Source organism: Geotrypetes seraphini, chromosome 14, assembly GCF_902459505.1.
Source record: "Geotrypetes seraphini chromosome 14, aGeoSer1.1, whole genome shotgun sequence".
Taxonomy (NCBI): Eukaryota; Metazoa; Chordata; class Amphibia; order Gymnophiona; family Dermophiidae; genus Geotrypetes; species Geotrypetes seraphini.
Window position 1 is genome coordinate 76,207,086 of NC_047097.1, and position 14,784 is coordinate 76,221,869.

Genomic DNA, 14,784 nt, shown 5'->3' on the forward strand with positions numbered 1-14,784 from the left:
GCTGGAGGCGCTCAGAAGGGAAGACGGCAGGCTTTCATGGTTAGCGATTGTAAACATAGCTTTAGTGGAGAGAGAAGAACTAGAGTAACCCCAAATTCTTATTGGAATCAGAGAAAGCAAGAGAGTCCATGGACTGCATGTCGCAGCAGATAGAGAAAGAGGGCGCCAGTCTTGTATGGGTTCAGCGTTAAGAAACAACACTAAGTCCAGAAAGCAAGTGGAGAGAAAGACATGAAGAAATATAGGTTAAGAATGTGCAGTAATACATCGGTGGAAGGGGGAGAAGAAAATATAAGTGATAGTATCAAATTTTAAATAAAACCTAAAGTAGGTATTTCTCTGAGGCGAAAGAGCTTAAATCTTAAGTTTGTACCTCAGCGGTCCCCTAGTTCTCTGCCTGCTGCTCTAAGCATTTGGCTCCTCTTCCACCACAAATTATGTGCAGACCTTATGTTTGACGTTTCCTGTAGCACTAATTTCCCAGGGAGATTTGTTGGCGAGAGTGCTTTTTGATTTGGCTGTCTTTTCTTTCTACCCTAGGTCTGGAGTCCTTGCGGGACAGCGCTCACTCCACTCCAGTGCGCTCCGCGTCTCACAGTGATGCCTTTCTTCCCTGTACATCTGCTGCTGTGCGTGAGGGCAGTGTGGGAGAAACCACCATTGCAGATGAGGTGTACAGCCCTTCCGAAAGTGTGCTTCCTACCCCAGTGGCAGAGCAGAGCCTAGAGCTGCTGTTAGGCAGACAGATCAACGGCAGCCCTTGCAGCATTGAGGAAGAGAATGAGTCTGAAGGCAGCACCCCAACATCAACAGAGCTGGGTGTAGAGGTCCGGTATCTCTGCCTGCGCAGCCACACGCAGGCCGAGCAGATGAACATGTTTGTTTGCAGCGTCCTTCGCCTCTTCCTCGTCTCCCTTGGGCTCCTCTTTGTTTTGCTACTGCTCCTCATCATCTTAACTGAGTCAGAACTGGATGTGGCATTCTTGCAAGATATCCGTCAGACCCCAGAATTTGAACAGTTTCACTATCAGTACTTTTGTCCCCTGCGACGGTGGTTTGCCTGCAAGCTGCGCTTGGTGCTGGGTCTGCTAAAAGATACGTGAGGATGAAAAGTCCTGGCCATTTTCCTCGTGCCCTAAGAAGAGCCTGCCATACGGCCCAGGCAATAACACGTGAACTCATCTGCATTGTAATGGAAACATGGGAAGGAGAGAGGCTTCCAAGGCAGGTGAATGCCAGACCCAAAGACAGAGAAAGGAAACACTTGGCACGCTTCTCTTTCTCTGGTTCACGGGCTTTTTGAATCTTGCTAATGCTTTCTTTCTCTGTGTGCTTGGCTTTTTCCAGCATATCGGATGCAAGATGTTAATAGTTCAGGTAATAGCTGAGTAGGGCTGGGGGTAGCAGTGATCTTAGGCTGTAGAAGGAGCCTGCAAGAGGATGCAGCTAATTTAGGACAGCTATGTGTACCTACCTTATTAAAATCTAAATTTTCCTTATGCTGCATCGTCCTCTACAGTCTAAACATTTTTAGAAATAATGCGTGCCATTGATAGCTCAGTGTTAACATTTCCATCGTGAATCACCCAACCCAGTGTACTCTGATATTGTCACTTTGTTTTAAGGTCTAAAGCTGTAAGCGTGGTGAGTTAGGAGCAAGCAGGCATTCAAACAAGGCTGTCTTAAGGCCAACGGATGCTGTTCCTTGGCCCTTCCAATGGTCAATATTATTGTATGAAACAAAACATCATCTATACTTATGATTAGAATAATACAGAAATTCATGTTGGATAATGGGGATGCCAGTGAAGGAGTTAAGAGCCCCCCTCTTCCCTTGGTCAACAGGGTTGTGTTCATCTGATTGGACCCTGAAAAAAGTCTCATGATGCCACCTTTCACAAATGATTTGCAGATTGAGACGAACCCTTGGTTTGCTCCGACTTAGGTGGAGGATATATGTGCCCAGCCTAAAGAGACCACTGCACCATGGCTAGTGATCTTTCCCAAGGATGCTTTGAAGCTGGAGATAATGTGAAGAGCCTTTGCAAAGGACAGTGTGCCCGCAGGGCTGTGCACCTGCTCATGGAAACCGGAAACATTCTTTTGCCTCAGAATTTTTCTTAACTTGATTTTGTACAAAAGAGACTTTCAATGTATATTTTAACAAGAAAAATGCTATTTTATTAGTACTTCTGATAGTTTTTTTAATTGTATGGCTTGAGTGGGCATTGTGCTACTTAAAATACTGAAGCCTAGTCTCAGACTTGCTTTGGTTAGTCGGATGCAGAACTTCAGCCATAAACATTTCAAAGCAAACTCTCCATTTCTGCTGCCCATGTAAACAACAAATACCCTGTTCCATACTAAAGTTCTTTAAAAGAGCTGAACAAGGGCCATCTCATGACATTTTGAAAACTCCATCTAAATTTAAAAGAAGTCTCCTTGCAAATCTAATATCAACATGGGAGCTGTGCATGGTGCAGACATGCATCCCTGTGCAATTATTTCTGTGCACCAAAGGGAGAGCCACTTTCCTTCCTTTTCAAGTGTTTAGCTTGAGAGAGTTTGCTTAGAAGCTTCAAGTGGTCAGTTCTTACCATGGTGTGAAGACCAAACCTGAACGTGATGATCTGAAGCTCATGCTTTTTTTCTCAGGGCAGGATTCTCAAAATTTACCGTGCATGTAACCTGGTTACAAAACCGGTTCCAGCCAGTATTTTTATCGACTGATTATCAGAACAGCCTGTCCTGAGCTTCCTCGTAGTCTCCGACTCTGCCATGTACTACAACGAGCTCATTAATAGGGCAGTAAAATGGGCTCATCAATATTTAAAGGAGCACGCAAGGTAATTCTCTGTTATCACCTGCTGATTCCCTAACATTGTTGTGTGCCACATTTGTAGGCAAAATTTTCTGGCAGGGTCTGAGCTGCTGTAGCCTTACTTATCGGTCAGTGCCTGAGTACTGATTGGCCAGTAAAGTAAGGCTTGACTGTTCAGACACTGCCCCCCACCCTGGAAAATTAAAAAAAAACCAAAAACCCTTGAATTGAAGGACAGCAGGAAGGATGCCCACTCCCTCCCACCATCAATGGACAGGGGCCTAATATGCTGATTGGCCAATCAGAGACTTGGGCCTCTTCCCATAGGTGTCTTAAGCGCCTGGGCCAATCCATGTCTTAGGCCCCTCCCAGGATGCATTGGGAAGGAGGCCTGCCATTTGAATAGGTGGGCAGGCCGGCCAGAGGGAGTAGGTATCCCTTCTGCTGGTGGGGGGTAGAAATCGGCAGTGGGCATCCCTACCGGGGTGATTCTTGGGGTATCACCAGCAGCGGGAGGGAGTGTAACACATGCACATCTGCCCATGAAAAAAAAAGACTTTCCTGCTCCAAACAGCTGAGCAGCAACAGGCTTCTTTAGGTCTTCCCCTGCCAGCTCTGCACATCAGTCAGTCGCTTTCTCCGACAACTGATCAGAAGGGATTTCCACAAACCTCTGTGACACTCATTTGTATGTGGTTTTTGGAGCATTGGTTGCTGTTTTGAAATCAGACAATTTACTGGTGCCACAGTGACCTACAGGATTTTAAGAGCGATCTTAGAGCATCTGGCTCTGGGTCAGGCACTTAAGTGTGTAATGTTTCACAAATGACCAGAATCTTATCATTTGCCTACCACCTTGCTTCAGTATTAGCATCGCTTGTATTGTCTTAAGCTCCAGATATCTTCTAGGAGAGGGCACTGAGAAGCTGTCTAGTCAGTCACACCCCAGGCAATAGCCTTGCAGTGTTCCAGTGTCTTATTATTTTATGCTTCATGAAAGGGCTTCTTTGTCAAATGAACTCTGCAGAAAGCCCCTAGTCCAGGCAACCCTTAACTTTAATTTCCTTTATAAATCATTATTTGAACCTCTGAAATCTGCAGCTCTTTCATCAAAAGTGCTCTTCCTAATAGCTTTTACCTCTGGTAGAAGAGTGAAAGCCTATGAACTACATGCGTAACAAAATTGTGCTAGAACTCAAGCCAGTAACATTTTTCCATAGCCAGGAGGAAATAGGACTGCAAACTTGCTTTCCTGCCCTCCCAAAAGAACAAAATCAATCACAGAAGCAGAGAAAAAGAATACGTAGTAGATAAAAGCCATATGCCCGATCCATGCCACCTTTAGAGATCCAATGTAAATATCCCAAGCTTTCTTGAATTCAGATACGTTTTTCATCTCTCCACCTCCATCAGGTAGAGATAGTGGAGACCAAGATCCCAATGCTCGAAGCTCCATGGTATTAAAAAAAAAAAAAAAAAATTGCTCCCGACCCAGTATTTATCAGGTGATGCTCAGCGCAATAGCATGCAAATTATATGCATGCTATTTATGCAGAGTAGCCCAGGCAAAAGTGAGAGGAACTGTGCCTGGCCCCTGCTCAGAAGAGCATATTGCTAGGTACAGCTGCTCCATCCATTTTCCTGCCAGCTCATTTTGATCATGGCTCTAGTGCTGAGCAGGTAGGACTTCCTGAAGCTGCCTCCGGGCTTCTCCTATCAGCTCAGTTGATCACAGCTCTGGCTGAGCCAGCAGAGAGCATGGGCTACCTACTTGGCTGCATTTTTTTATTTTTTGGAGGGTGCAGATGTTATGTGTGTGTTGTATAAGTGCACAATACACACATAAGAGCTAAAGGCAGCTCCAGAGTTGCTGGAAAAATTTCTTCATAAAGGCGGGGGCATTCCCTTTAGTGCATTACAAGAACTCATTAGAATGCTACTGAGCTGCTTATAATGCATTTGCAAAGGGTCCTCGATGACTGCTATGAGGATCGGTAGCATCCATGGAGAACCCTTTTGTGCATCAAGCGCAGAGCTTCCATGCCAGTAAGACTGTTTTAATTTTCTTTCCTACCTCACTCACTCACTGGGATGGGTGATAAGACAGTCCACCACATCTGTAAATGGCTGTGGCCTTGTCTCTCTTCAGGCATAGAGGAAGTATAGATAGAAACCTAATCCCTTTGCATTTGGTCTAGGATGATTCTGTTTGGCCATTTCAGCGCTGAATCATTCTAGACCCAAAGAGGAACAGGAAGCAGCAGCAGCTCTCTCTCTCATAAGCTTATTGGCAGGCTAGGCTCATTTGGAGGCAGATGTGCAATTTCTTCTTGAAGGCAAATTGCTTTCAAGTGCCTAACTCCCTTCAGATGCCTAAAACCTGCTGCAATTTTTTTTTTTTTTTGGGGGGGGCGGCGATGTGTGGCATACTAGAACTTGGGTTTGGCATTCTTAGTCAACCCTTGATTCAGTGTTTGGGGGTGATGCCCCCATCCCCAAATTCTCCCAGCATCTCTCCATCAAGCGCTGCGCTGAAACACCTGCAATGAATTGTCCCATTCAACCTCTGTATGACTCTCCTGTCTTCCTATAGTTTCTGTATCAGCTCTCTGCTCAGGAGCAGAAACTAAAGAAATTTAACCCCCCCCCTAACTTTGCAAGCAGGTGCTCAGCTGGGCTTCTGTCTGCAAAACTCCAACAGAGTGCATGGCAGGGGTTGAGAAAACTGTTAAGATGCTCCCTGGTGTGCGCCCCTGAATTTTCAACCGTCACTGGTTCTGGGGCAGTGAGTAGAGGCCATGCTCTGCTTCTCCAAAGCAGCATCTTGTGGTTTAGAAAACAGCAAATTTCACCAGGACCCAAATCTGTTTTTTTAAGTTCAAAAACATTTGACCGTGGCAGTATTTTATACATTAACAAGTGGGGCTTGATTTTTATTTTAGACATGAATATTTTATGTCATTCTGGACATCTGCTTTGTCTTATCTGGATGTCACTCTAATCTTTATCTATAGCCAGGAATGCTTTCAGATGTCATAGGATAGGATCATTTTAAAATGTCTTCAGAGCTTTTTAAATATATTAGTGATAACTGAAATGATCATTCTCCGTGGTTAATGTTGATAATTCATGAGTTCCTACAGCAATGGCCAAGTCAACACTGTCAAAACAGAGAGCTTGCTGCTCCCTCCCACACAGCTCTGGAGGTGTTCAATGTTGTAAAGAGACTGCCTCACCTGTTCTAGCCAGAGCACTGTCGGAATAGACTGTTCTACAAGTCAGCAACCTTGTAATGATGGTTTGTCATGATGTCCTAAACCTGGAAGTTTGGCAACTTCTAGAGCTGCTCCCCGTGAAAGCCTCTTAACAGATCTGAGCAAGGAGGCAGTGACTCAAGTTCAGCACATTTCAGCCATCTTATGATGTAGGACATGCAAGGCTTTAGGAGCCATCACTAGAAAATCAGTAACAATGCATTGGTCAAGATCCCTACAAATGTGAATTTCTTAATTTTCATATGCAATAGAAACACGAAGCTGTTCTTGTGCCAAATGCAAAAGATTATTTGCCTTTAGGTTACTAATGACCCTTTTTTTTTTTTTTTTTACATCTGCAATATAGCAACAGTAGAAAATATTTGATGTCATAAAAAGTATTTTTAAATTTCAATAAATATTTAATTATGAACAGGATCCAGTCTCGTTATTTGCACATCCCTAATTCTAGAGAGGGGCTGGAGAGAATGAATGCAAAAGATGTTCTGAAGCTCCACAACCAGTGACCGCTATTCCCAAGTGCAGAAACAGGCTAGTGAGGTTATCGTGTGCATTGCTATACTGGGCCTTAATCAAACATGTTCTCTTTAGAGCTGTTCTCAAACCCATCCTAGGCAAAGGTTTTAGGGAAAACTAGGAAAGGGAGTAGCCAGCTGTGAGGTAGGACAAATGAGCTACTGGTTAGTGCAATAGTGGGACCTAGGTTCAAATCTTACACAGAGCCCTTCAGAAACAGAAAAATACACACATCTAAATCCAAAGGCTTTTGCCATGCTGGTCATTCAGTTAGAGTATGTAGTTTTCTATTCGTAGAGGTCTCACAATTACAAAATAAAATAGTTGAAGCTAGGTCCCTTGCACTGGTGGAAGTAGATTGCTGTTCTGTGATCTGGAGAAGGGGAAATGGCGTTCATATCACTTTACAACGCCCCAAAAGACAAAAACCCTAATACTCAAAAAAGATGAGGCAGAGCAGTAGTATCTTTTATAGACTAAATTAGTGACTCAAATTTTCACATTCTTCATCTTCTTGTAATTTATTAAAATTGATTGATCTTTTATTCTCTTCAAACCACTTGTATTATACATTCATCAACTGAAAATTCACATTGCAGTTGGAATCATTTGTAAAGATAACCCAGGGATAAGGAAACCTCAAGTGCTCGCAGCAGTTTGACTTTTAGAACTGGTCTAAATCATAAGGAATTACTAATAAGCTAAGTACTTTTAACATTCATACAACGAAAGCCAAATAGAAGTACTGTTAGTACAGGGAGATTGCTGAAACCAGTGATAGGCAGTTATGATTTAGACCAGTTCTAAAAGTCAAACTGCTGCGAGCACTTGAGGTTTCCTTATCCCCGGGTTATCTTTATAGATGATGTGTATTTTCAGTTGATGATGAATGTATAATACGAGTGGTTTGAAGAGGCTAAAAGATCAATCAATTTGAATAAATTACAAGAAGATGAAGAAGAAAATTTGAGTCACTAATTTAGTCTATAAAAGATACTAATTCTCTGCCTCATCTTTTTTGTGTACATATCACTTTAACCATGCAGAAGAGTGGTCAGCATGTTGCCTATTTACCTTAGCTAAACGCAGCAATGTGTATTGTTAAGGCAGCCTAAGGGGATGCTAAAAATGTGCAATTTCCAGCCAAAGCCCAAGGAATACTGTAAACAGATTTTAATACAATCTTCACACAGAGAACAAAAGCACAGAAAATGATATTTAGCTTTCTTTGGTGTCTGAAATGATATAGACAATAAAAGGAGTCTGGATTTAGCTCATGACTTTTTCACTAAAGGCACATTTCATTCATGTACACAAGGTCTTTTCCTGTCCCCTGAGGGCTTACAATCGAAAAGGGAAAATGTATAACTGGGTGGCTTTAATTAAGGGGGAATGCAGAAAATCCTGGCACTTACTTATATACTATTTTGAAAAGTACCACATATCTGCAAGGGGAGGAGGGCAAACATGGGCACAGGCGTCTCTCTAACCTACATCTTTAATTATGTGTGTTGTATGGTCACATTTACATCTGGCTAAATGTAAGTTCACCAATCTAGATCAGTATCTTGAACTACAGACACTGTTACAGAATGGCATCAGGGTGCCTAACTGGAGAGCTCAAGTTATACAATTGCTCCTATTTATACCTAAAGCACAAAGGATTAAGGCCCTCTTTTATCAAGCTCCAACATTCATCAAATTCCTGTGAGCATCGGAGCTTTCCTGCAGTGGACTGGTGATATTTTTTTTTAACCCTTACACAGCTTGCCTATGATCACTAGGAGCAACAGTAGGATATGAACCCGACCTCCCTGCTTCACAGGTTGCTGCTATTAGAACAGTTTTGAAAAGAAATGTATGCTAGCTTTTACAAAGCCACAGTAGAGGTAAATGCCCTGAAACGCATAAAATTCCTACCTCACCATCCTGCAGTAGAAACCTTTACCATGGCTTGGTAAAAAGAGCCCTTAACTAGGTGTGTCAATTGAGCAGGCTGAAAATGTCCCTTCACTTCAATGCTACTTCTAGAATGTACTGACATGTATATCTGGATTTTTATTTTAGGCAGGCTACTGTGAAAAATGTGGCCATCAAGATACAAGGCTGCCCATTTTTCTACCCACCATAATATCACAGCCACTTTGGTGGAAGAGTAAGAGTAAACCAATTATCCTTCATTTCCGGATCCCCTTTCTTTGAAGAAATACTTATCCTTAGTCCTCAGTCTATATCTTTCAGTTTTATATTACCTCTGACACAACAACTACAGCAATGTACCAAGTCTCAGTTCTAACACTGAGGTAAAACCGATTTAAAATATAACCAGAAAATGAAGATCCTCCAGCTTCTCACAAAAACAAGAAACCTCTGCACAGGTTAAAATAAATCAGTCATCCATCATACTGAGTCTTGAGGAACAGAAACCCCATTCTTCCTTGCAGACCTTCACACTGCAAATTCCCCTTCAACCAGTGTAACTTTTTTCCCCCCTCCACAGTTCTGACCATATCAAATCCCTGCCTCTCCTTATCCTGCAGCCAAAGTCTGTGCACTTCTTCATCACTCACTTTGATCAGTTACTATACACAGAAGCACAAATAATACTGCAAGAAACCTATCTGCTTCTTCCATACTCTCTACAAGTCTAAGGTGCTACCATTTCCTGGCAGTGTGCAATATTAGCCAGCCAAAGATAGTTGATTTCCTACATCAATTGTGCTCTTTATCACCATTAATAGTAAGAAAAGAACTTAGAAAAGCCCAAAGACTGCTGCTCCCTTCCCACATGAGAAGCAAAACATTACCCAGGCCTTATGCGACTGAAGCTCTTAGCTCAATTCTACTCTCTTTGAGGGGACAACATTTTATGTTCATTATTGGCAGAAAATGTAAAATACTGCAGGATCTCTCTTGAATAGCAATAGGAGAGATCTGCCTAGTAAGCGCCATCCCTATAATATACAGGATCTACTGTATATCCAATCACAAAATGAGGCTGCATATGGCAATAGGGATCAATCTAGTACTCTTTGCTGGAACGAGCTGCTCTTAATCATTCATAAACACATGGACACGTCCACTGGAGTTAGCACCAGCCAATATGTGTCTTGTGGGGTGCATGGCATTGATGGAGCAGACGGAACACAGGTAGTCCGCATCGTAGAAGGAATGAACCAGTTGTCCATTCTCATGGAAAACTTCAATCCGTCGAGGATGGCCCATGCTGCCCACCACAAAACAGTCTTCCTGCTTGGGATCCCAGTTAGCCTGAAAGCGGCTGAGCCAACGGCCTGTGTAATTGTTATGCCTGTATCAAAACAAGAAAGATACAGAAGTCATAAGATGGTGGTCCTGGTTGGGAAGTGATACTACAATTCATCTCGAAATGTTCAACACACCTCGCAAGAACATCGTTCTTCATCTCAACTCACTTTATTCTGCAGCTAGCAAGAATCTTTGTTCTCACTTCCAGGAAAGACACAGTCACTTGCAGCTTCCTAGGCTCACATTTCTAGCTCTCAGATGCCAACAAACTTTTTTGGAATCAAAAGCAGGGTGCTTAGCATACATTTACCTAAACCACATTCAAAACCAGTCCTTTTGTCTTATCTTGTCAAGTCCATTCCCATTAGCTGTTACACAGGGGAATAATCAGGACACAACAATAGCTCTTCCCCTTCCCAAAATATCAGCACTCTAGCACCTGCCTCCCTCCCTTTAGCTACTTCCAGACTCCTAAATTTTGAAAGAAAATCTCAAAATGAGAATGTGGAATAGAAGACAATTTTAGCAAAGTATAGTTATTGGAAAAATGATTTATTTCATGCTGGTTTATAAACATCACAGCCTTACAAGAGAACACATGAAAGGGAAAACGGATGGGACCTGATACACCTTTCTGTGGTTACGATCAAGTGTGCCCTGGATTAGCCATCATGAGAATGGGCTACTGGCCTTGATGGGCCATTCTTATCTATGTATTATATACACATACTTAGTTTGTACCTGGGCAATGGAGGGTTATGGTCATTTGCCCAGAGTCACATGGTGCTGCAGTAGGAATTGAACCTGGATCGGTAGCAGGGAATCTTGCTACTCTCCTTGGGTTTTGGCCAGGTACTAGTGACCTGAATTGGCCACCGTGAGAACAGGCTACTGGCCTTGATGGACCATTGGTCTGACTCAGTAAGGCCATTCTTATGTACTCTGGTCACTCCTTCAATTTAGACTGCCCTAAACTTGAAACTTATTAGCATGAGATGATACAGACGATGCAAGACAAAGCGTCCTCTCCATAAGCCTACCATCAGTTTCCACCATGGGAACCAAGAAGGCAGTAGGAACATTTTCAAATGGGGCTAATTATAACTAGAAACATACAGATTTCACAAGCAATGTTGTTTATATGTGTATACAAAAATTGAACTATTCTACATTTGGGGCCTATGACTGAATGTCTGCACAAAGTCCAGCTAAATACATAGAAACATGATGGCAGATAAAGGCCAAATGGCCCATCCAGTCTGCCCGTCCACAGTAAGTATTATCTCTTCCTCTCTCTAAGAGATCCCACGTGCCTATCCCAGGCTTTCTTTTTTTTTAAAATCTTTATTCCTTTTTATTTCTTTCAACAAGTGTACAGTATTATTACAATTAATTTACATAACACACTTGGCATTCTTAAACAATATTATTATACATGTTTTTATTCCCCCCCACCTCCCACCCTTTTCCATATCAATAAAATATTCCTTCCAAATTTATATATAATTATACATCCCTTTTTGATAATACAATTAATCTGACATGAAATCTGTCCCTCCCCCCATCCTTCTTCCTCAAACACTTTAAACATTTTATTATACCCAGTAATGCACAACAATAAATATCCCATCCTATTACATATATCTCCTTATTTTTCATAACAACATCTTTCCAATATTTTTCCCTCCCATCCCATCCCATTTCTATATATTATCCCCTAAGGAAAAAGAATAAACTTTACTCGTTATAATATTCAATTAATGGCCTCCACACCTCTTGAAATCTTTTAAAATACCCCCTCTGTATCGCAAGAAATCTTTCCATCTTATACATATGACAAACTGAGTTCCACCAAAAATTACAATTCAATCTAGAACAGTCTTTCCAATTAGTTGTTATCTGTTGAATTCCCACTCCCGTAAGAATCAACAATAATTTATTGTTTGCTGCAGATATTTGGCATTTGGCCCTCATACACATTCCAAAAATCACTGTGTCATAGGATAAAGCCACATGACTCTCCATCAACATATTAACTTGATCCCATATTGATATCCAAAATGCCTGAATATATGGACAATAAAATAAAAGATGATCCAGAGTTCCAACTTCAATTTTACAATGCCAGCACCTATTAGACTTAGAGCAATCTAATTTTTGTAATCTAGTAGGGGTCCAGAATGCTCTATGCAACAAAAAGAACCATGTTTGCCTAATAGATGCCGACATCGTACCTTTAATTCTCCAAGACCAAATACGTGGCCATTGAGATGCATTAATCTGATGCTTAATCTCAATGCTCCAAATATCTCTTAATCCATTTTTAGGCTTCTTATTCAAATAATTAGATATAATTTTATACCACTTTGCGGCCTGGTGACCCAGAAAATCTGCCTGGAAACATAAGAATTCTAAGCTGTAATGATCATTTAAAGATTTCCATTCAGGGAACCCCACCTGAATAGCCTGCTTCAATTGCAACCACTTATAATTTTGTTTTTTATTCAGACCATATTTATGTTGCAATTGTGAAAATTCAAGCATCTTACCTTATATCCATGTTAGGTTTCAAAGCAAAACAAAAACCAATCCAACCTATACATATTCTCTCTTCCAAAACTATTGTAAACTCCACAGGTTTAAGTACCTGCAGACTGTACCACTCTGATTGTGGACTGTTTCAAAATTACTTCTAAATCAGATTAAAGAAGAAAAAAAATCTGACTGGAAATGCCTGATGCCCTGGGATCAGAAGCTAAAAGCCAGATGACAACACCAAGCAATGAGGCGGTCAGCCTTCATCTTCAGAAGCACACCAAAATAGCATAGGCAAAATGCACTTGGCAGGGGTCTGTGACTTTAAAACAGATGCTGAACCCCCATTCTTCCCAAGAAGTGGCTATTTGATTATTATTTTCATGGCCTCAGACATTTACTTGCATTGAAATACTTTTTTAGCTGTTGGAACCTCTCTTCCCTACCAGCCTGCAAGGATGGAACCAGTTCATTACTCACATGTTTAGTGTAGGAATGATATGCAAGATGCATTTGTTAAACTTACTGTAAAGTAGTCAGAATGGAACAGGAGGACAAACAACTGGTGTCATAGACCCTGCAAAAAAAAACAAAAACAAATAAAGCAAAAGAAAAATATAGGCCACTCTAAGGTCTGCATGCTCCTGTTGCAGGAGGCTCGTCTCTATAAAGTGTCTAGAGCCATGCTGCAGCCCTTACCTAAGCCGATCATCTGCACACGTGGTGACCACTCTGTTACCAGTGGTAGGAGAGAAATAGGCAGAAGCAACACTCTTAGTGTGGCCACTCAGAGAAGACACTGGCTTGTTGCCTCTTGGTTTCAGGTGGCGTACATCATAGACAGAAACACACCTGCAGTATAAATCACACATATGTCTTATATCAAGAACTCCTTTGTAAGCCCATGCTTAGTGACAACAACCAACCTGTCACACACAAACACAGTAGGAAAGGACAGGTCTTGTGGCCCAACCTCCTGCTTACCAGAAGAGCATGTCATGGGACTTCAGCAGCAAACATTAGCAGCCACACTGGAACCAAGCACTCTGTCCAAACATTTCTGCTAGTTGAAGTGCTATCAGGGATCCAGAACACTATGTTGACAGTTCAGGGGGCCATTTGCTGGAACCTATTGCCACTGGAAGTGAGACAAGTGCCTGATGTTTTGCAATTTAGGAAAAAGTTGAAAACTGGGCTATTTGAGCGTTTCTATGCTTCTACTCTGTGATATATGATTTTTGTTAGACGGGATTGTTCTGTTATTGTTTTCATTTTTTTTTTTTATCACTTCTTGTTGTTTTATTAGAGATTATTTATGCTGTGTTGTTTTGTTTTTGTTGTGTGTTCACAGTGTATTTTATTATGTATGTTTATTTGTGACTCGCATAGAATTGTTGGATATGTGGGATATAAATTTTTTAAATAAATAAATCTAAGATGGCATGTGTCAGCACATTAAGGGTCCCACAGAGAATATAAGATAACAATCACAGCACACTTTTAAGGGACTTCATGAAAGGATGCTAAAGACATCTATTATATTCCTAGGGGCCTCTTTAGCGTTTAGCGCACGCCAACGCGGTAGCGCTCTTTTATGAGTTCCCCTCTTAAACGAGGACAGATGCCTCGTGTGGGTTAGGACTCACAATCATATCAATGTCATCCGCTCTACTTCTTCACTGAGACCTTCCGAGGCTACTGTATTTAACTGAAAAAGCCATCTCTGCTCCAGATAATTTAACAGGTTGGATCACATCTATAACTCAATCTCTTCTATCAATGGAATGATGCTTCGCATACCAGTGCTTCACCAAAGGTGCAAATTCCATTTGAGTATTAATCCTCGATTTGTGTTCATTTAGGCACATCCTTACTGCTCGAGATGTAGGGCCCACATATAACAATTCACACAGCAATGTAAGAAGCATCACAGGAGGTACCATTCCTAGAGTAAAATACCTGACCTGCTTTTAGATATCAGTAAGCCTGGTTCTAAGAGAGAAGTTTAGAGGCTCAGCATTAAAGATCATTTACAGTTAGGCAATAGTGTAGGCTTTAGAGTGTTTTAGTCTAGATCAGAATTTTAGGTTGCATTTCAGGGCATAAAGTCAGATTAGGTCACAAATAGCTGCTGAGGAAAGTCTCTGCTTGGTATAAATTCCCTCCCACCCACTCCAAGGCAGAGCTTTTTGATTTATAGGCTCTTCAGCCAACCAGGAAGAGGGCATTGTTTTGGTAGGATTTTTCTGTTCTTTCTTTTTTCTTCCAGGTTTAAGTACTTCTGCACCACAGTATAGCTGGGAAACATCATGTCACCAAAGCTGCTGCTCAAGTTACAGCTTTTTTCTCTGTGCAGACAGAAAATGTTAC

General features: G+C 41.6%; 2 protein-coding genes across 4 annotated transcripts in view; one reads left to right on the top strand and one right to left on the bottom strand.

Annotated features, from left to right (window-relative positions):
- Positions 1-4,326, top strand: part of FRMD5 (FERM domain containing 5) — a 102,559-nt gene extending 98,233 nt beyond the window's left edge. For all 3 annotated transcript variants that reach the window (XM_033919687.1, XM_033919688.1, XM_033919689.1), the window contains one exon: positions 541-4,326. In XM_033919687.1, coding sequence (XP_033775578.1) covers positions 541-1,103 — 563 coding nt within the window. In that variant the 3' untranslated portion in view covers positions 1,104-4,326. The remainder of the gene's footprint in view (positions 1-540) is intronic.
- A 3,428-nt stretch (positions 4,327-7,754) lies between these two features.
- Positions 7,755-14,784, bottom strand: part of WDR76 (WD repeat domain 76) — a 52,675-nt gene continuing 45,645 nt past the window's right edge. Inside the window, exons 11-13 of the mRNA XM_033920360.1 lie at positions 13,114-13,266; positions 12,941-12,991; positions 7,755-9,922 (exon numbers count right to left, since the gene is read on the bottom strand). Of these exons, the coding sequence (XP_033776251.1) occupies positions 9,664-9,922; positions 12,941-12,991; positions 13,114-13,266 (463 nt within the window). The 3' untranslated portion in view covers positions 7,755-9,663. The remainder of the gene's footprint in view (positions 9,923-12,940; positions 12,992-13,113; positions 13,267-14,784) is intronic.